The following is a 20,627-nucleotide window of genomic DNA, read 5'->3' on the forward strand; positions in this document are numbered from 1 at the left end:
CGCCTGCCTCTGCCTCCCAAGTGCTGGGATTAAAGGCGTGCGCCACCACGCCCAGCTACCCCAAGATATTTTATATTAGTTGTGACTATTGTGAAGAATGTTGTTCCCATAGTTTCTTTCTCAGCCCATTTATCATTTGCATAAAGGAAGGATAGTGATTTATTTAATTTTATATCCAGTCACTTTGCTGAATTTGTTAAAAAGTATTTAATTTTTTAAAAAAGAAAATCAAAACATCAATGAGGACTCACACACACAAAGAATCACTTGGTTGTCATCTCAACTTCCATCACATTCTTAGCTGAAACTGTTTGACTCAAAAGACTAACGGCTTTCAGTAAACAAGGCAGGATTCTCCTCAATAATGAGCTCTCTTCTTCCTAACTGGTGGCATGACCTCTGTGGTCATCAGCACTGTGGACATACAAGCATAAAAGCAAATAAAAATGGAAAAGGCATATGCCATGGGAGTAATTTATGATTATTTGCATGGTTGAAGATTGAATTCATGGCTATCATCACATAACTAATGGATTTTGTCTGTCTTGTTTTATTTTTTGTTGCTGAAGCTCAATGGCCTCAAACATGTGAGAAGAAACTTCCACTAATACACACACCAATAATCCTGAGTAATATTATTTTATTTTATTTTTTATTTTATATTTTACCTTCTGGATTTTGGTCTTGTTTTGTAACCATTCTTTTTTATGTTGTTCTTACTTTCTCTTTGTAATGTGAAAGTTTGTATTTTGTCCATTGGATGTTGAAATGATATATCTCCAAGGAATGTTGGAAGCTGTGACATTATACAGAAGCATATGTATATCTTATATTGATGCTTATTAATTATAGAATATTCATATACACATACTCATAAAAACTATACACATAAACCTGAATGTGTATATCCTTACATAATAACAGCTATCTATATAATGTTTTATGAATATTTTTGATATTATAGAAAGGGAGGAGTTTCTATCTTTCTTTATACCTTCCTGGTACATAGTCACTAGTACTTTTTAAAGCAATAGTTATTTAAGTACTAAGAAAACACTAAATTATAACAAAATCTGACTATTTTCACTTATTTATAACATTTGCATCTAGATTTCTCTGAGAGGAAATAGAAGAAGTTTACTGAAAAAATTCTTAAGAAATCACATTCCCCATATGATTTTGCCATATTTTGTCAACACACTGAAGCCAGCAGCAGAAAGTGTTTTTTCAAAGCCCATGTGACTTTAGATACCTTCTGTTCCATTGGAACGTTTCTCATTAGATGAGGTCCACCTGTCAGCAAAGTCTCCTGAGGACTATTGGTAAGAGACCTGCTCTGTCTGTCTCTGTCTGTGGCTTTCCAAAAAAACACTATTTAATGCCTCATCTTCTTACTCTGGGTGCTTCCTGTCTTACCAGTGATTTCCAATTAGAAACTCCAAATGGATCCAGTATCCTTTAATGGTATATATTCTTCTTCAGTCACAGATTATTTCCTTCTAGCAACTGGAAGCAAGCAATGTCACATTTTTTTCTTAGAGTTTGAAGAATCTGTGTTCTTGTTCCTGTATTACATGCTGTTTTAGGGATTTGAGGTATGCATTAGTTTTCTTTGATGATACTGTCTTTTAACTATTATTGCAGTCAGAGTCTTAGGAATTCATTGTATGCATCTCTTTATGCTCATCTCTTTATGTGTCCATCACACATGAAGGACACCTCTATTCCTTAAATAAATATAAAGGGCCTTGTGTGGTGGATCTTGGATAGTAATGTTCTTGTAAATGCTGATCACACAGGTGGACCATATCCGTTTATGGTATCCCATGACTGTGGACTGTTTGTTGTACTTCAGTCTCTGGATTGAACAAACTGGAGGTCAATTAAATGTAGCAATATTCTCCGTTAGAAACTGAATACCTTCCATCTTCTAAAAAATCCTTTTTTACTCTCCAGCACTTAATTAGTAATTCAACATCATGATAACTTGCTGGAAATTTTCTGTCTTGTTAAATTATGTGTAACTCTTGCAATTCTTAAAACTTGCCATCTACACTGAATGGATGAGGCAGAGAATTGACCTCATATATCAGATGATCTCACTTAGGATGAGCATAGTTTATCATCAAAGAATGAATCAAGGTTTTCTACTTTAAAATATTTATGCCATAATTCCTTTAGTACCTACTATTTATGTTGTATGGTAGGAAAAAACTGGGGCTGCGAAGTGATACAGAAAAAAAATTTGAAGGCTTTTAGAAATTGAAATTATTGGATGAATATTTTGTAGTTTTGTTTAAACAATATTCAATTATAGATTAAATTAAGTAATGAGTGAACAGTCTAGGAGTTCTCTGCCATACTTAGGCATATCCTTTGATTATCTCACACTCTAACTGAAGATGTTTCTGTTAAGATTGGTCGGGGATTCAGGAATAGAAAAGCGGAGTGGTGCTGGTTGCTTCAATGTTACTTCAATAGCAGAGCATATAGAGAGATGGCTGGCTCTCCACAGCACTGAGGTGGTCAGCTTGAATTGGCACTCCCTGTGGAACAGTGCAGTACTAGTTTCTCTGAATTTCTAAGATAAAAATCTAGAGTACAATTTGATAACTTACCTCCCAACATAAACACAAAACGCTTTCAGAAGTAGGTTTCCTATTGGCACATGGGCACTGTGGAAGACCAAAATACAACATGTATATACAAAATATGTTATGTATCTAATTATTTCACTTTGGCACACTTGCTACTCCTTTAAAAATTAGCCAAATGTAAGACTTGAGAAAAAGGTAGGTTTGGAACAAAACATGAGAAAGGAATAGTGTTGGGGAGATTTGAAGGGAGGAAAAGGAACGGAGAGATGTAATGATTTGATATCAAAAAATCACAGAGTGTTTTAAAAACTATTTGAGAGTCACAGATAAAACTCATGTATAAGCCAGGTGTGGTGGCACACGCCTTTAATCCCAGTACTTGGGAGGCAGAGGCAGGTGAATTTCTGAGTTTGAGACCAGCCTGTTCTACAGAGTGAGTTCCAGGACAGCCAGGGCTACACAGAGAAATCCTGTCTCAAAAACAAACAAACAAACAAGCAAACAAAAAACCTCATGTATGGATAGGCATCCTAATTCTCTACCAAGTGAAGTGGCCTTTATTCTCACCCCAATACCACTGGAAGGTCAGGGATGACTGGGAACTGGGTGTGTGAGGACTGGAATGACTGAGGGAACCAGGAGTAAGGACGAGGATGATTGGGGAAGTGTGTGGGGGGGTGCTATATAGGGGCATGACAGCTTTTGCAGATACATTTGTTTTAAGCCTAGGCTCTTTCCATGTTGTCAGAGGGGGGAATACTTAAATGTCTCTGCAGTAATTATGAAAAATTCAGTATTTTAAAAACAGGATAAAGGGGCTTTTGAACAGGTGGAGAATACAAGGAAGAGGTCTACATGCAGCGGTTTCTAAGCTAAGCTAAGCCAGAGCAGAGCAGCCTCAGCAACAGGCCTGTTACTGAGGAATATGGCATGTATGTATGTATGCAGGTTCAATATGGCATGCATGCATGTATGCAGGTTCACCGTGTCATGTATGTATGTAGGTTCACTTGGAAAAAAGTCCACTAATGATCACACAGAAGCATGTGAAGGTTAAGACTTACACTTCAGGCAGTTGGCTGACATTGATTTACAGGGGAGGCTTGGATATTACATATCAGGTAGAGACTGTATTCTCAGCTCATAGTGTAGCAATATGAGAGGAAGAAATTTGCAACCATGCATACTTAAGGAAACATCCATTTCACCAAAACAGAAGCTATTTTAGTATTTTATTTAGAAGCCTTTTAGTATATTTCAGTATGAAATAAAGGTATCTCTTTATCTCTAGGTATGGGACATAAAACCCAATGCCATTTAAGGCTGAGAAAGAATTTTATCCAATAAATAATACCAAATTACATTCAACATTTACTTTACAGTTTGTGGTCACTCAATCTGCAATACAAGCCTATTTATGCTCCCTAAGACACTTGGGTTTTCTGCAGGCTTTATACAGTGCTTCCATTTTCACAAAATTTCATCTAGCTATACTTTCCTTCAAGTCAAGAAGTATTTGAAAGATACAGAATATAACTGTAAAATGGTTCCATTCCTGGGCTTGTACACCTGGTTATCAGGCAGTATTTAAATTTGCATTCATGATTTTACTTGAATATGTGTATAACTTAAATGAGATATTAGAAATTATTATATATTTCCCAATAGTTATATACAACAATACCACAACTTCGTATGAAATTATACACACACACAAACACACATACTACACACACACACACACACACACACACACATGTTTTCTTATTTTATTTTAAATTTGCAAAACTCTATATTGTCTTAGCTAAAAGCCTCTGTTATAGAATTAACTATATACTTAATGTATAAATACTGAGTCTTATATAAAAACAGAAAAGTGACATTCTTCCTGTACTCAACACTAGGTAAAATACATAACTGTAAATTTATCATTAACTCTTATTGTTTCATTAGATTAACCTAACTTGAATAAGCATTGAAGCTTAGAGTTCAAATAGAAAATTTGAGGTTATAGAATGTACTTATTTCACAACCAGGAAAAGAATTCAGTTCATCTAATTTCTAATTATGTCTTGCTCCATGTCTACTATGTCACCTCAAAGTCAAATTTCTATATAAAGGTATAGAGCCATTACAAGTGTTTCTGATTATTTTCCTGTGTACTAGATCACCACAAAGGGATAGAGTCTGTGGCTAGCAGAATTTAACATGCAATTTGGCTCATGATCTTCCCTCACACTGAGTGTGCAGAAAACAAATTTGTCCTGATAATTTCTTTAGATTCACAGTTCACATCAAGGAGCTTCTCTTCAACCAGTAAGACTCTTTCATGCACAGACAGGAGGAGACGACAGGTAAACTGAGAAGAGGGGTAGGTTTTAGATTTTGTCTTCACTGTGCTATGACTTGAAGACTAATTAGCTACTAAAAATAGAAGACAGCAAAAAATTGTTAAAGATCTGATTAGATGTGAGTGTGAGGAGTGGAGAAAAGTGTTTAAATGTGAGAAACAGCTCATGGCTATCCTCCACTGTCAAGGCCAGAGGACTTCATAAATGTTAGAGTCAAAGTTAGGAAGGATGCAAGAGATTGGAATGTGAACAACGAGCATGCTATTCCATAACTTACAAATCTTATTGGGCTCTCATAAATAAACTAAAATGTAAAGTAAGTAGGCATATTGTAAGTAATAACTAAACCTTATATAATATTTAAGTAAGCTATTAATTTCTAGTACCAAAAAAATTTGAAATCAGAAAAATAAAGTATGATAACTCTGATCACTTAAAATGAATCACTCATGTCTATAACAATTGATTATAGTTTTCCATTATAAATGATTTTTACCAATCAAATTATTGTTTACAGAAATAAGCAGATTCATATGCTTGACAGATAGTAAATTCTGTGCTGCTGCTCTGGGAGATGGTGAGAATGCAGAATGAATTGAGACTCCCTGGTCAAATATTCTCCCTCAAGTAAGGGGCACAGTATCCAGTCCTGGGAAAAGGCAATTATCACCGATCTCTTGGTATATTGTAAAGGTAACTAATGGATATACAACATCTGCAATTGTGCCCTTCACAAAGTCATCACCGTTGTTGCCTGTGTAATCTTGTCAAATAGTGTTAGCTTTAGAAGACTTAGTGGAGCATTAGATTAGAATTAACTCAGGTAGTTTGGGAAATGTTTCCTGCAACTTTAGCCATAAAGCCCATAAAAGATTGATCTTGATTTTTATATACATTGCTGTGGTGATGTTTTTTCCTAACCCAAACCAGATATTATGAGAGACACAGTCACTGAGTTTTTCTTAATTATGAACACTATAAAAATTCAAATTTCAAAAAAGTGGGCTATAGCTCAATATACATTTTGTGCATTTCTTTGTGCTTTTTTCTCTGAATCCTAAATATTGTCTCAGTCACTAATGATTACAATAATCATAATGATAACTCCATTGCCCCATCATCCTAAAACTAAACCTCATTTTTAAAAGTAAGATTATTTTTCAGGTCCTTTAATGCCTGAGTGTGCAAGAGCACTCTGCCTTTCCAAAGCATTTTACCTTACACATGTTGTTGCTACATCCTTTAATTAAAATCCACTCTTAAAAGTAAGAATATTTTCTAGGTCCTTTGATGCCTGAGTTTGCATGAGCACCCTGCCTTGACAGGGCGTTTCACCCTACCCATGTGTTGTTGCATGTGTGAACAGAAGCAAAGTGTACTTTTGTAATACAACACGATGCAAATGCTAGACTATACACACTTGTGGCTAAATGGCAGACAGACTATGCACAGCTGGGTCCAGAAATGTTTTGATGATGGTAATTATGCTCACCGTTGCTAAGATGCACTTTATAAAAATACCTAGTAAATGTCACCTAAGAAAGCATGTGCCTTATCCAACCTTACACAGACACACTAAACTATGGTATAATGCATATGCTTAGATGTTACAAAATATGAATATGATTATGACATTGTAACATCCACTGACACCTTGCTCAATGTACTTAAGAATTTATTGATGAATAATGATAAATTATTCATGCTTAAACTTTGTAGATATTAATATTTTATATAAGACAGGTATTGTGTATCAATTTAAAAAAATACCAAGAAAACTAGTTTTGAATGTGTTCTTTTATTGGACTTTTAGGTTGTAATTTTAATTTTCTGGAAGTGCCACCATTTTGCTTAGAAGGTTTTATGTCATATCAGCAACATCATAAGATAAATGGAAGGGGACAACGCCTCATCTACTGACTTTACTTTGATGGGGCTGTTCAACACGGAGGAAACCTCAGGTCTTGCATTTGCCACCATCTCCGTCATCTTCCTCACTGCCCTGGTGGCCAACGGAGTTATGATCTTTCTGATCCACACAGACCCTCACCTCCACACCCCTATGTACTTCCTCCTCAGTCACTTGTCCTTCATCGACATGATGTACATCTCCACCATTGTGCCCAAGATGCTGGTGGATTACCTTCTAGGGCAAAGGACGATTTCCTTTGTGGGGTGCACGGCTCAACACTTTCTCTACCTCACCCTCGTTGGCGCCGAGTTCTTCCTGCTGGGCCTCATGGCTTATGATCGTTATGTGGCCATCTGCCATCCTCTCCGGTACCCTGTCCTCATGAGCCGCCGGGTCTGCTGGGTCATCCTGGCGGGCTCCTGGATTGGGGGGTCTTTGGACGGCTTCCTCCTCACGCCCATCACCATGAGTTTCCCTTTCTGCAGATCGCGCGAGATCCGCCACTTCTTCTGCGAGGCGCCCGCGGTGCTGAGGCTGGCGTGCGCAGACACCGCGCTCTACGAGACGGTGATGTATGCGTGCTGCGTCCTGATGCTGCTGATCCCCTTCTCCGTGGTCCTCTCGTCCTACGCGCGGATCCTGGCCGCTGTCCACCGCATGAGCTCCGTGGAAGGGAGGAAGAAAGCCTTCGCCACCTGCTCCTCTCACATGACGGTGGTCACCTTGTTTTACGGGGCCGCCATCTACACCTACATGGTTCCGCAGGCTCACCACTCCCCATCCCAAGACAAAGTCTTCTCCGTGTTCTACACCATCCTCACACCCATGCTGAACCCCCTCATCTACAGCCTGAGGAACAGGGACGTGACCGGAGCCCTGAGGCGGGCCCTGGGGAGGACGCTGAGTCCCCGGCTAGCGTCCTGACGTCGGGGCGGCTGGGCCCCGCACGCGCGAGGAAATGCGACTTCTCCGTCGCCAGCTTCCTTCCTCTCCCCTCCTCAGCGCTCCTTTGTTTCTGGGTTTTGAGAAGATGTTTTGTTCCATAAAGCGAGCTAAAACGACCCCCCGGCGTCCGTGAGCTCCTAGCGCGTCCCGGGTGCGAGGGTGGACCCCGGGTTGCTGAGCCCAACTCCTCTTCCTTTCTGGCTTCGTGTCCTCGCGGAGGACGCACGGAGGATTCTTCAGGGCACTGTGGTTTGGAGTTGAATAAATCTAAGATTGTCACAGGCAAAGTGACGTCAGTCATCGGGGCGAGCAGGGTGCTGTGACACCAGCTCCCATCACGGGGATGAGAAATCCAACACTTCCTGACCGGGCAAGAGCTGATGCGCTGCCTCTACCCCAAAACTCTTAAACCCCAAAAATAAAACCCTAAAATGCAAAAAAGGTACTCAAGAACACACACACAGATACACAAAAACCCACTAAAACCCTGAACCCCCCAAAAGAAATTCTTAAATCACTCTTTTAGAAACCCTACAAATCCCCCCCAAAAAAACCCTAAAATTCTAAAAAAGAACACAAGAACCCAAAAGTTACCCTAAGACTCTTTTTTCTTTTCTTTTCTTTTCTTTTTTTTTTTTTTCCGAGACAGGGTTTCTCTGTGTAGCCGTGGCTGTCATAGAGTTCACTTTGTAGACCAGGCTGGCCTCGAACTCGGAAATCCACCTGCCTCTGCCTCCCAAGTGCTGGGATTAAAGGCATGCGCCACCACGCAGGGCTCTAATTTTTTGCCCGCAGTGTAGCTGCCGGGTTAGCGTGTGGCACAGCAACAGGGACATCTTGGTTGTTTTGTTTTGGGTTGTCTCAGTCAGGGTTTCTATTCCTGCACACACATCATGACCAAGGAGCAAGTTGGGGAGGAAAGGGTTTATTCGGCTTACACTTCCATACTGCTGTTCATCACCAAAGGATGCAGGACTGGAACTCAAGCAGGTCAGAAAGCAGGAGCTGATGCAGAAGCCATGGAGGGATGTTCTTTACTGGCTTGCTTCCCCTGGCTTGCTCAGCCTGCTCTCTTATAGAACCAAGACTACCAGCCCAGAGATGGTCCCACCCACAAGGGGCCTCCCCCTTGATCACTAATTGAGAAAATGCCCCACAGCTGGANCTCATGGAGGCACTACCCCAACTGAAGCTCCTTTCTCTGTGACAACTCCAGCTGTGGCAGGCGACACCCACCCGGCACAGACAGGAGCCTGGCACTCAGTGGGGGGCAGCAGGGAGGTGGGGCGTGGGGGGCAGATCGTCCACGCTGAGCACGGTGAGAGCCCCGTGAGGGGACGCGGCCAGAGTCACAGGACGGGGACCCGAGACACACGTCACCAGCCCGGGCGCCGTAGCTCAGGATAGCCCGCCTCTGTCCCTCCTCCGTCCGTCGGTCCGTCTGTCTGTCCGTCCCGCGCGTGACGAAAGACTGGGATTCACCGAATCGGGTGAGCTGCGCCATCATCTGGGGAGCAGAGGAAGGGGTGTGCGTGACCCGTGCGTGACCCCGCGCGTGACCCCGGCCAGGGCCAGGCTTGGTTCTCTGCGGACCTCAGCCTGACAGACAGACAGACAGAGGAAGGCGGGGCAGGGGCCGCTCACAAGCAAAGTCCTGCGGGTATCGATGGGTTGCCATTGGGCAGGAGGCGGAGCTGAGGCAGGAGGATGGCAGGAAGTGAGAGAGCGCTAAGAAGAAGGGGCATGACCGCAGCTGTCAGTGAGGCAGGGGGATAACCACAATGGACCATGCGTGTGAGTGAGGCAGGGGGATTCCGTGAGTAATGAAGGAGCTGAGGCAGGGGGATGACTGCGAGTGCATTGGCAACCGATGACAGGCGAGCGACTTCCGATCCGCGACAGGAAGTCCCGCCGGCTCGCCCGTGACTGACGGGAGCGACTTCCAGTTTCACTGTTTTATTTTTTTTATTTTTTTAATAAACGAACACGATGACGTCGCCGGCGTGGGCGTGGTCACCGCGCATCACCCGCACTCGCGGTCATCCCCCTGCCTCTGCTCCAGCCGTCCCGGGTCCGGGAGTCGCGGGGTGGGCGTGGCCCGCGTGACGTCACCCTCGACCCCCCCCCCGCCTGACTTCCTAGGCCTCGCCCGGACCCCACTATCGCCGGAAGTTGCTCAACCCCTGGCGAGCGGGCGCGGTCGAGGCGGGGCGGGGCCCCTGGGGTCACGGGAGGGGTCGCAGGCCTCTGTGTGGTCCGCAGCTCCGACCCCGGACCCCCGAGGACGCGAACGGACGCCGCCAGCGCCTCGGGCGCCACTCAGGTCCGGACCGCGGGGTGGGCGGGGCGGGGCGGGGTCCGGGGCGGGGCCACGGCGGTCATCCCCCTGCCTCCGTCCTTCCTTCTGCACACTGCCTTCATCCCAGGCCTCAGATCCTCACTCACAGGCATCCCCCAGCCGTCGCTCCCTCCCTCCCTGCTTTCCTGTGTCCATCCTGATTATCCCCTGCCTCAGAAATTCACTCGCGGTCATCCCCCTGCCTCACACTGTTTACTCGCGTGCGTTTCCTGGCTCTGTCCCTCCTTAAGCTCACTCGCGTGTATCCCCCTGCCCTCGCTCCTTCCCTCCCTCCTTTCCTTTTGTCCATCGCGGTCATCCCCCTGCTTCGGAAATTCACTCACCGGCATCTTCCTGCCTCCATCTCTGCTTCCACTCAAGGCTGTCATCCCCCTGCCTCTTCATCTGCACTCGCGGTCACGCCCCTGCCTCATGCTGTTCACTCCTGGGCATCCCCCTGCCTCGCGATGTGACACTGGGGACAGTGAAGCTGTGGCAGGAGGATAACTTCACGTGAGGAATTGAGGCAGGGGGATGACTGTGATGGACCATGGCAGGAAAGGGAAGCATTGTGATGGGGCGGTGGTGGGGGCGGGGGCGGGAGGGGTGCGCCCAGGCCCCGCCCCTCATGCCTAGGCCCCGCCCCCAGGCCACCGAGGCTCCGCCCCCACCCTGCCCACCATGGCCACCAACCTGTGGCTCCTCCTGGGGCTGCTGACATCACAGTCTTCAGAGCTGGGTAGGTGACTTCACAAGGGCGGGTCCTGGGCGCGGGCCACGCCCCTCAGTTCCTGTCTTTCTGGGCCCTACCCCAGGTGTCACTCAAGACTCAGGCTCCACCCCTGTCAACAGAAATCGTCACCTGTCAGTCACCCAGGGCCCCACCCACCCACTTTCTAGCTAGGCAGGTGACCTCATGTGGGTGTCAATCAGAACTCTGGTCACACCCATTTGCTTCCTCTCCCAACCCTCACTTCCTGTCATGGAAGATGACATCATTCACGCCCCACAGATTTCAATCAAAACCCAAATCCCGCCCCCTAAGCTCTTCACTTCCTGTTGGCCCATCCCTCACCAGAATGTCAATCTCAGCTCAAGCCCCGCCCCCTAACTTCCTGTCATGGTGAATGGCATCATCCCTGCCCCCGCTCCAGTAACAAGGCTCAGGCCACGCCCACTGATGGCAGATGATGTCATCATTCTGGTTGAAGACATCACTCAGGGAAGCCCCACTCTCTTGCTTCCTGTCATAGGGGACAACATCACCTGGGGACATGATGTCACCTGCCTTTTACATCATCTGGGTTTCTATCAAAGCCTAAGACCCGCCCGCTTCCTTCCTCTCCCACCCCCTCACTTCCTGTCACAGAGAATGGTGTCAATCAAAGCCCAGGCACTGCTCATGACTGTGGATGACATCACCAGTCACTCACTCAAGCCCCACCCCGCCTCCCCGTTTCCTGTCCCCTTGACAACAGCTGCCACCCGCGAGGCCCCGCCCACTGTTGTGACCACGCTCATCCGGAACCTGCGCATCGACCCCGCCCATCGCACACTGAGCTGGGACCCCGCCCCCAGCACTGACATCACAACAGAGTTTGCCTGCAGGAAGGACGGGGACCTATTTTCGGTGAGGGGCGGGGCCTGGGCGGTGGGCAGAGTCGGCTGACAATCATCCTGGGTAGGGACTTGGGCCAGTAGGGATTGCCACACTGTCAGTCATCCTGGCCACTCCCACTTCCTGCTGTCAGTCACTCTAGGCCCCACCCACTACCTGCCATGGCCACCAGCATTCCATGCCTTGCTACGCCCACTTCCTGTCTTATTCCTGCCCCCTACACTCACTTCCTGCCATGCCAATCATTGCACACTCTGCCCCCACCACCCATCTAGCCCCGCCCTCTGCTTCCTGTCCCACCAATCACTTCAGGCCCTGCCAGGTCACTTCTTGTCATGCAAATTTATGCAGATTTGAGCAGGGGGGAAACCTATGATGTCATCTGGCCATATAAAAATTCAATCAGGCAGGGCGGCGACTTCAAGGACCTGCCCACCCCAGGCAGAATTATGCAAATTTATGCAGGAAAAAACATGATGTCATCCGGGCTTATGCAAATAAACTCAGATGGAGCAATGTTTTATGCAAATCCATGCAGATTTATGCAAATTGGTGCTGACCCTGCCCCTCACACTGACCCTGACCCCCATGACCCTGCAGGCCGACCCGGGGCTTACCCGCTGCTCGTTCCCGTCGCTCTCCCTCTGCCGCTCGACCGACTTTGCCGTCCTCCTGGGGGAGGACAGGGTGGAGGTCGGATCCATCCGGTTCCCCCCAGATGACGGTGGGTGAGGCCCCGCCCCCGTGACCCCTCTGTGACCCCTGACACCTGGTTTGACCACCCCAGAACCAGCTGTGACCCCAACCCCAGCTGTGACCCAATGAGGTGTGACCTCTGACCCCATTCGTGACCCTGGGTCCCACCCCTGACCCTAGACCATGACCCTTGACTCTGGGGTGCAACCCCTGCTCCCAAATCTGATCCCTGACCCCAAACCCCTACCCCATGTGTGACCCCTGACCACAAGTTTGACTTTTGACCCCCATGTGTGACCGCCGACCCCATACCCTCCACCGTGATCCCCGTGACCCCTCCCTGACCCCTGTAGGTGGCGACCGCGAGGCTGCGGCCAAGGACCTGCGCTGCTGGGTGCATGACGTGGGGCGGCTGAGCTGCCGCTGGGAACGGGGCCCCAGGGCTGCGGGCGATGTGCGCTACCGGATGTTCTGGCGTGACACGCAGTGGGTGTTAGGGATCATGGGGGTCACGGGTGGGGTCGGGATGTCATATCTTGTCCCCACTTTTGGGTCTGTGAGGCCTCTGACATCACTTCCTATCCTCACTTGTGGGTGGTGCAGATTTAGAGATGTGCGAGGGGCCACATCCTGGGTGGGCGGGGCCATGGCGGGAAGGAGTGGGGTCGTGATGTCAACTTCAAGGGGTGATGATATCACTTCCTGTGCATCTTTCCGGGTGGGCAGGGCCTTTTGTGTCATCTCCTGTTGTCATTTTTCTGCATTTGGAGCCTATGATATCACTTCCTGTGCTTTTGTCTGTGTGGGTGGAGCCTCTGAGGTCATGTCTGGATGGACGGGGTCTATGACATCACGTCCTTGCAGACTTCCTGTTCTCCATGTCCTCTGAGGTGACTTCCTGTCCTTCCTGTTGGACGGGGTCTTTTCGGAGCTATGACATCATTTCCTTGCTTTATTTCCCTGGTGGGCGGGGCCTCTCTGAGAACTAATGACATCACTTTCTGTGCTTGCTTCCTGTTGTGATGGGCTCTCCATGGGGCCTGACGTCACTTCCTGTCCTCACCTTTTGGCGGCATAGCTCTCTCTGGGTTTGACTTCACTTCCTGTGCTTGCCTGCCGGCCTCTGACGTCACTTCATGCCGCTGCCACCAGGCTCGATCCCACCCATGACCGCGAGTGTCCACACTACCACAGCGATGATGTCACTGCCACTGGCCCCGCCCCTCATGGTGGCCATGAAGGGTGCACCCTCGACCTCGACCCTGACCTTGGCTCTGACACCCAGGTCGATGTCACTGTCAACGGCAGCGGCCATGCGGGCCCCGTGCCCTGCATGGATGACACCATGGACCTGCAGCATGTGGGTGAGGGCCTACTGTGCGTGCACAGGGGGGACGCGGAATAGGCGGACCCAAGGCATGCCCAGGGCTCAGGCAGACCTACTGTGTGCCCAGTGACCCACTGTGTGTGCGGCTGTGCACCCGGTCTGGCCTCCCACATGGGGTTGTGTGTAAACCCACGGTGTGTGCAGACAGGCCTACTACGTGCTAGCAGGTAGTAAGTTGGACCCACTGTGTGCAGCGCCGCGTCCCATACAAGTCCAGGAACGACTGGCCCTATTGTGCGCGTGGGTTGTATTCAGGGCACAGGTGAACCCACTGCACGCAGTGGTGGACCTAGTGTGTGCGCCAAGCATCCCCTCATGCTTAGGGTGGCAGGTGGACACACGGTGCACTCATGTGGGCCTACTGTGCACTGATATGCGTCACCCTGCTGTGCAGACGCCCCACCCTGACTGCCTCGCCCCCCTCATGCAGAGGTCCTGGTCCCGCCCACGCTGAAGGTCGAGTGCAGCGGCTCTGATGCCCATGTGCAATGGTTCCCGCAGACCCGGTTCCACCACAACCTCCTCGGGTTCACCCTGCAGGTCAACCAGGTGCGGGATGAGTCAGGTGGTGGGGGGGTGGAATGACTGTGAGCGTGAGAATCAGACAGGGTGATGACCGTGAGTGCTCAATGCTAAGCCCCGCCCCCTTTCCCCGCCCCCAGAGCTCACGCCCAGTGCTGCAGGAATTCAATGTGAGTCGGGGCCGTGGTGGGCGGGGCTTGTGGTGTGGGCATGGCAGTGGCAATGACATCATAGAGGCTCTGCCCATTTCAGTTCTCCACCACCCACTTCCGGGTCCCCAACGCTGGTGCCATCACCTTCCGGGTAAGGGCGAGGTCAGAAGTTGACCCAGGGAAGCTAAGCGGCTGGAGCAACACCTGGGGCCTAGGTGAGTGGGTGGGGCGGGGACCTGGTAGTCATCCCCAGCTCTGCCTGCCCATCTGAGCTAAGCCCTGCCCACCTGAGACAAGCTTTGCCTACCAGTGACATCACACTAAAGCCCCGCCCAGAGTGAGACTGAGTCACTCTCACAGGAAGTCCTAACCCAAACCCTGGGTCACAGGAGCTCAATTTCCCTGTGCCACGCACAGCGTTGACCAAAGCCCGGCACAAGGCGACTTAAGTCATGCCCACTGGTGATGCAATGCAAAAGCTCCACCACAGGAAGTCTAAACTGGTCCGACCCAATCAAGCTCAACCCTTCTTGAAGTTGGCCACGCCCACCCATGGGTTCAGCTCTGGCCCTGGGTCAGACCACACCTACCACTTCATATCCTGCCCTCATTTCCTTGTACCACTGATGACATCACTTCCTGCCCTGCCCATCACTTTTTGTTTCCTGAGTGATATCAATTCCTGTTTCCCCTGTGATGTCACTTACTGCCCCCTGACCCTGCCCCTCCCCACAGTCTGCCCCCTCGAGGTGAAGTCTATGACGACGGTACTGGTGACATCGGCAGCTGTGGTTCTGGGGACAGGGCTCATAGCAGCTGGGTTCCTGCTGTGCTGGAGGTAACAGCAATGATGTCATCATGGGGGCAGGGCCTGCACGCTGCAAGGCCACGCCTTTCTGCATCCTGTTAACCCAGGGTATGACCCGTATGCTAAATTATGCAGTAACTGTGAGTTACTGTGAGTAAAAGCTCTGGGTTTTTCATAAATTAGGCAAATTTATGCAAATTTGTGTGAGGGAAAATTATAGGGTCATGCAGATTTTTTCAAATTCATGCAAAACCACTCTGGCTGAGCTGTGATGTCATCTAAATGTATGCAAATCTATTCTTAGGAGACCAAGATCTCATAAATTTATGCAAATTTATTCCAATGAAAGTGATGTCACACGGTTGTATTCAAATTCATGCAGGAAACAGTCAGTCATGTCAATTTATGCAAATCAGGACCTTTTCATTGAAATATATTCAATGAAATAATTAAGCAAATGGAATCAGCCAAAACTATGACATCATGCAAACTTTTGTAAATTTATGCAAATTTATGACAGTTTTGGAAGGTGAATGTGAACTTATGCAAATTCAGCTATGAGGACATTCACTTTTATGCAATTTTGCCTGAAGGAAACCAAGGTCACTATGCATGCAAATTAATGCAAATTAATGCAGACGTATTCTACTTAAACGATGACATCATGTGAATTTATGCAAATTTATGCTGATACAAGACATGTTATGCTAACTCATGCAAATTTTGGCTGATGTGAGCTGACATCATTTCAGCTCATGTCAATGTGAAGTGACATCACAGGATCTTATGCAAATTGATGCTTTTGAAGCTGTGAAGTCACACTGCTCGGGTTCATGTAAATCTAGTCAGGTCAAACATTCAACCGTGATGTCATTCATCTAATTTATGCAAATTCATGATATGGGAGTTTTGAGGTGAGGCAAACATATGTAAATGTGTGTTGGCAGAGTGATTACCTCATGTGTCCTCATGCAAATGTGTGACATCATCTGGGTTCATGCAAACTTACTCATGCAATTTTATTCAAATGTATGCATCCACCTGCACAGCACTACTGATGTTCGACTGTGATGCTATGCAAATCTATGCAAATTCACCCAGAGCAAAACCATGATGTCATGCAGGCTTATGCAAATTTATTTTGTTGAAATCGACATGCAAATCTAGGCAAATCTTTGCAAACCTATTCTGCCTGGTCTATGATGTCATGTAAATGTTTCCAAATCTAGGTAAATTTATTCCAGTGAAACTGACATCCTATGGTTGTTTGCAAATTTATGCTGGAATCAGCCAGGCATGTAAATTTATGCAAATCAGGACGTTAATCTGCCAAAACCATGACATCGTGCAAACTTATACAAATTATGGTGGTGGTGGTTAAGCTATGACATTATATGAATTTATGCAAATCCATGCTGTGAGATAAGGTCATGCAAATTTATGCAAAGCTGCACAAACTTAGTCAAATTGAGGCAGATGAAGCTATGACGTCATGCTGACCCCTGCAAATTTGTACACAGGCAAACTGTGACTTCACAAGTATTTATGCAGATTTATTCAGCTGAAACGATGAGGTCAGGCAAACATATGCAAATGTGTGCAGATGGAGTGATGATGTCATGTTGACTCATGCAAATATGTGAGGAGGAAAACTGTTGGAACATGTCATCCATGTTCAAGCAATTTTATTCAAATTTATGCAAATTTACATGATGTACCCGCCCTCCCAGCACAAGTGACATTCAACCATGATGTCATGCAAATCTATGCAAATTCATGCAAAGTAAAAACTATGACATCATTCTGGTTCATGCAAAGTTATGCAATTCTGTGCTGAAGGAAAGCCTCGATGTCATGTGAACTTATGAAAATTTACCCCAGTGAAACGAACATACATATTAAAGCATGTTCATGCTACGTGTACTTTGAGGTCACGTGAAGTTATGCAAATTGGTGTGGTTGAAATTATGCAAATTTATGTTCACACTTCCCACTGAGTTGATTGACATGCAAATTAATGCAAATTTATGGAACCATGCTCTGCTAAAAAAGGTGTCATGCAAATTTATGTAAACGCATGTGGAGGAAAACCATGATGTCATTTGATTTCATGCAAATTCACACCCTGATCACTAGCCTCATAAATTTATGCAAATTTGTGTGGAGGGAAAAACGGTGATGTCACTGGTTCTCTTGCAAACAGATTCAGGTGACCCAGTGACATCGTGTGGGCTTCATTCAGATTTATGCAGATATATGCAGATTTGCTGATGCACCCATGATGTCATGTCCTGCCCTTGTGATATGAATGACATCCCTCTGTGCCCCGCCCACCCAGCGAGGGTTTGTGCAAATCCACGCAGCGCAGCTCTATGTTGTCATTTGGCTCTAAACAAATTGGTTCAGGTGAACCTTTCTCTCATGCAAACTCATTCCTTCCAATGACACCGAAATGCAAATTTATGAAAATTCATGCTCCATGGATTATGAGGTCATGGGAAGTTATACAAATTTGCAGAAATGGAAACTAAGTCACTATGCAAATTCATTCAAATTCATGCATAAGTTCCTGAACGTGTGATATGATGCAAATTTTTGTAAATTTATTTCAGTGAAACTGATGTCACACAGTTGTATGCAAATTTATGCCAGGGTCAGTCAGTCATGTAGTTAATTTATACAAATTTAGGATGATCGGTTTAATATGTAAATTTATGCAATTTCATGTAGAGTAAAACCATGACATTATCGAGGTTCATGCAAATGTATTCAGGTTTAGTGATGACGTCATGCGAGTTTATGATAATTTATTCTGGTGAAACTGACATGCAAATGCATGCAAATTATCACAAATGTATGCACATTTATTCAAATTTTATGCGAACATGCTCTCTTGAACCTATGGTGAGATGCAAAATTATGTGCATTTATGTAAATTTATTCGTCCCTGTGACGTCATTCCTTGCCTACCCCAGGTGACTGATGCCCCTGCCCCTGCCCCTCTCTCTGCCCCCATAGGAAGTCGCTGCTGTCCCGCCTGTGTCCACCCATCCCGCATCTGCGCCTGCCCTTGGCAGGGGAGACAGTGAGGGGGTGGGGCCTGGGGTGTGGGGTCGGGGCCTGAGGTGTGGCGGTGGGGCCTCCAAGGAGGGGGCGGGGCTTCATGGGGACAGGAAGTGACTCTGGGGTTCAGCAAGTTAGGCTGAGGGGACAGGAGGTGATGTCATTGATACAGGAAGTGATACTAGGGGGCAGGAAGTGACTGTACAGGAAAGGAAGTGACCAAAGAGGGACAAGAAATTTCTTTGAGGGGACAGGAAGTGATGTTATTGATACAGAAAGTGACTCTGGGGGGGACAGGAAGTGACTTTGGCAGAATAGGATGTGACTTTAGAGGGACAGGAAGTGACGCTAGGGGAACAGGAAGTGGTGAGAGAGGGATAGGAGATGACTCTAGGGGACAGGACATGACTATTAGGGGAGAGGAAGTAACTCTGTGGGGACAGGAAGTGACCCTGGGGGGACAGGAAGTGACCATGGTGGAATGACTGACAGGTGGACATGTCCCCTCTCTGCAGGTTGCATGGGCCCCGGCGCCCGAGGACTGTGAGGTGACGCCTGTGACGGACGCCTGAGAACCGCATGGGGGCGGGGCATGGGGTGGGGTTGGCAGGGTCAATAAACTGCGTGAATTTCTGGAACTTCCTTTGTGCTGTCCATCAAGCACGTCAGGCCTCATCCCCAGCTCCGCCCACTGAAATCGTTAAGCAGCCACCGTCAGTGTAGCTCTGTCTGTCTGTCTGTCTGTGGCCCCGCCAGGGACCCCACATCGTGTGAGGCCGCTGTGTGGGGAGGCACCGGAAACAAAGCAGTGAGCGTTAAACATAAGAGAAATGGCTGTCACATCAGTGAGAGATGGAATGATGTCACAGCCGACATCACTGAGGTCACAGCAAACGTCACAAGTGATGTCGCTGAGGTCACAGCCGACGTCACTGAGGTCAGCATCCACCTCCATGTCAATCACTCACCACTTTAATCCTCTTCACACAGTCTAAGTTTTAAACACTAAGGATTGGTTTTACCTGCGGTCCGCGAGTGCCGCCTCCACCTCCTCCTCCTGGAAGCTGCATGCGTCCCATGGCACCGCGGGGTCTGTTCACTGTGATGGCTCCTTGGCCGCCACTGCTGCTGCTCTGTCCACGCCTCTTGTCCGTGGGCACCCAGTGGGTCTGCATCTGTCGCCCCCTGCTCTGCTCACCGGAAACCCCGACCCCGACCCCAGCCCCAGCCCCAGCCCTGACCCCGGTCCCAACCCCAGCTCAGACCCGGCCCCGGCCCTGCACTGCTGCTTGGGGGATATCCCACATCCGCTCTCCTCAGCGCTGCATCAGGTCGGGGGCGCGGCCAGTTCTCCCTCTTTCATAGCCCTGGATTTCTTTGGGGTGCGTAGCCCCCCCCCCGAATAATGACATAGAGACCAACATTGATCACAGCAGCTGAGGCCCTCGGTCACCCCAGACCCCTGCCAGGCAGCCGAGCCCTGACTCTGCCCCAGAACGTCTGTCTCTGTCCAGAGGTTCTACCTCCCTCTCTTGCCTTTGCCATCGGCCATCAGATTTTTATTAAAACCGATCAGACCGTGAGAGCGGGATGGTTCAGTCACATGAATGACGACACTGAAGTCCATTGCACTCAGCTCTCTGCTGGCCGAAATCGGCATTTGGATAATCGTTACACAGCACACAACAATATTATCCCAGTATCTCCCGATTTTAGTCCAACAAAAGACAATTTCTCCACGATCAGCAAACTGTATAGTGTAAGAACTGAAAGCCCTCCACACTCCAGTCTCAAGATGGCAGCACCCAAAAACCACACACAGACCATCTTGATGTAAAAACACGAGGTAGTTTAATAACGGAGCTCTGGGCCAATGCGTATCTCACGCAGGAGACAGATCGACCATGAGGCCCGAAAGCTAGGGGTTTTTATAGGGAGAGGGTCGGGGGGTAGGAGGATTTGGCATGGTTTTGCACGATTGGCTCATTTAAACATCAGCAGAAAACGATTACACATCAGCAGAACAGTATGTGCAAGTCAGGATGTCAGGAGACCTGAGGGGCGGACGCTTATCTAGGTCAGCGGAACATTTGGTTAGCATATAACTTTAAACTAGGTGGCTGATGATGCAGCCAAGATAGCCTGGACAAGTTCCTGCATTCCTTTCTGTCCCCAGGAATGTTTTAACAACGGGCCTGCCCGGGTGTGCCTGGGCCTGTTCCACTGTGTTCTCTGCCT

At 47.7% G+C, this 20,627-nt stretch overlaps 2 protein-coding genes across 2 annotated transcripts; both read left to right on the forward strand.

The window, feature by feature from the left end:
* Positions 1–6,767: 6,767 nt before the first annotated feature.
* LOC110325702 (olfactory receptor 2T1-like) lies at positions 6,768–7,784 on the forward strand. Its single transcript, XM_021203813.1, has one exon. It carries the CDS (start codon positions 6,840–6,842, stop codon positions 7,782–7,784), a length of 945 nt encoding a protein of 314 aa, XP_021059472.1. The 5' UTR covers positions 6,768–6,839.
* A 2,263-nt stretch (positions 7,785–10,047) lies between these two features.
* LOC110325021 (interleukin-3 receptor subunit alpha-like) lies at positions 10,048–18,985 on the forward strand. Its single transcript, XM_029541845.1, has 12 exons — positions 10,048–10,128; positions 10,793–10,882; positions 11,622–11,773; positions 12,362–12,485; positions 12,811–12,943; positions 13,610–13,821; positions 14,275–14,393; positions 14,507–14,536; positions 14,619–14,733; positions 15,254–15,356; positions 18,345–18,411; positions 18,905–18,985. Exons 2-12 carry the CDS (start codon positions 10,825–10,827, stop codon positions 18,959–18,961), a joined length of 1,170 nt encoding a protein of 389 aa, XP_029397705.1. The 5' UTR covers positions 10,048–10,128; positions 10,793–10,824; the 3' UTR covers positions 18,962–18,985.
* The last annotated feature ends 1,642 nt before the right edge of the window (positions 18,986–20,627 follow it).

The sequence above is a fragment of the Mus pahari genome, chromosome 8 (assembly GCF_900095145.1).
Source record: "Mus pahari chromosome 8, PAHARI_EIJ_v1.1, whole genome shotgun sequence".
Lineage (NCBI taxonomy): Eukaryota > Metazoa > Chordata > Mammalia > Rodentia > Muridae > Mus > Mus pahari.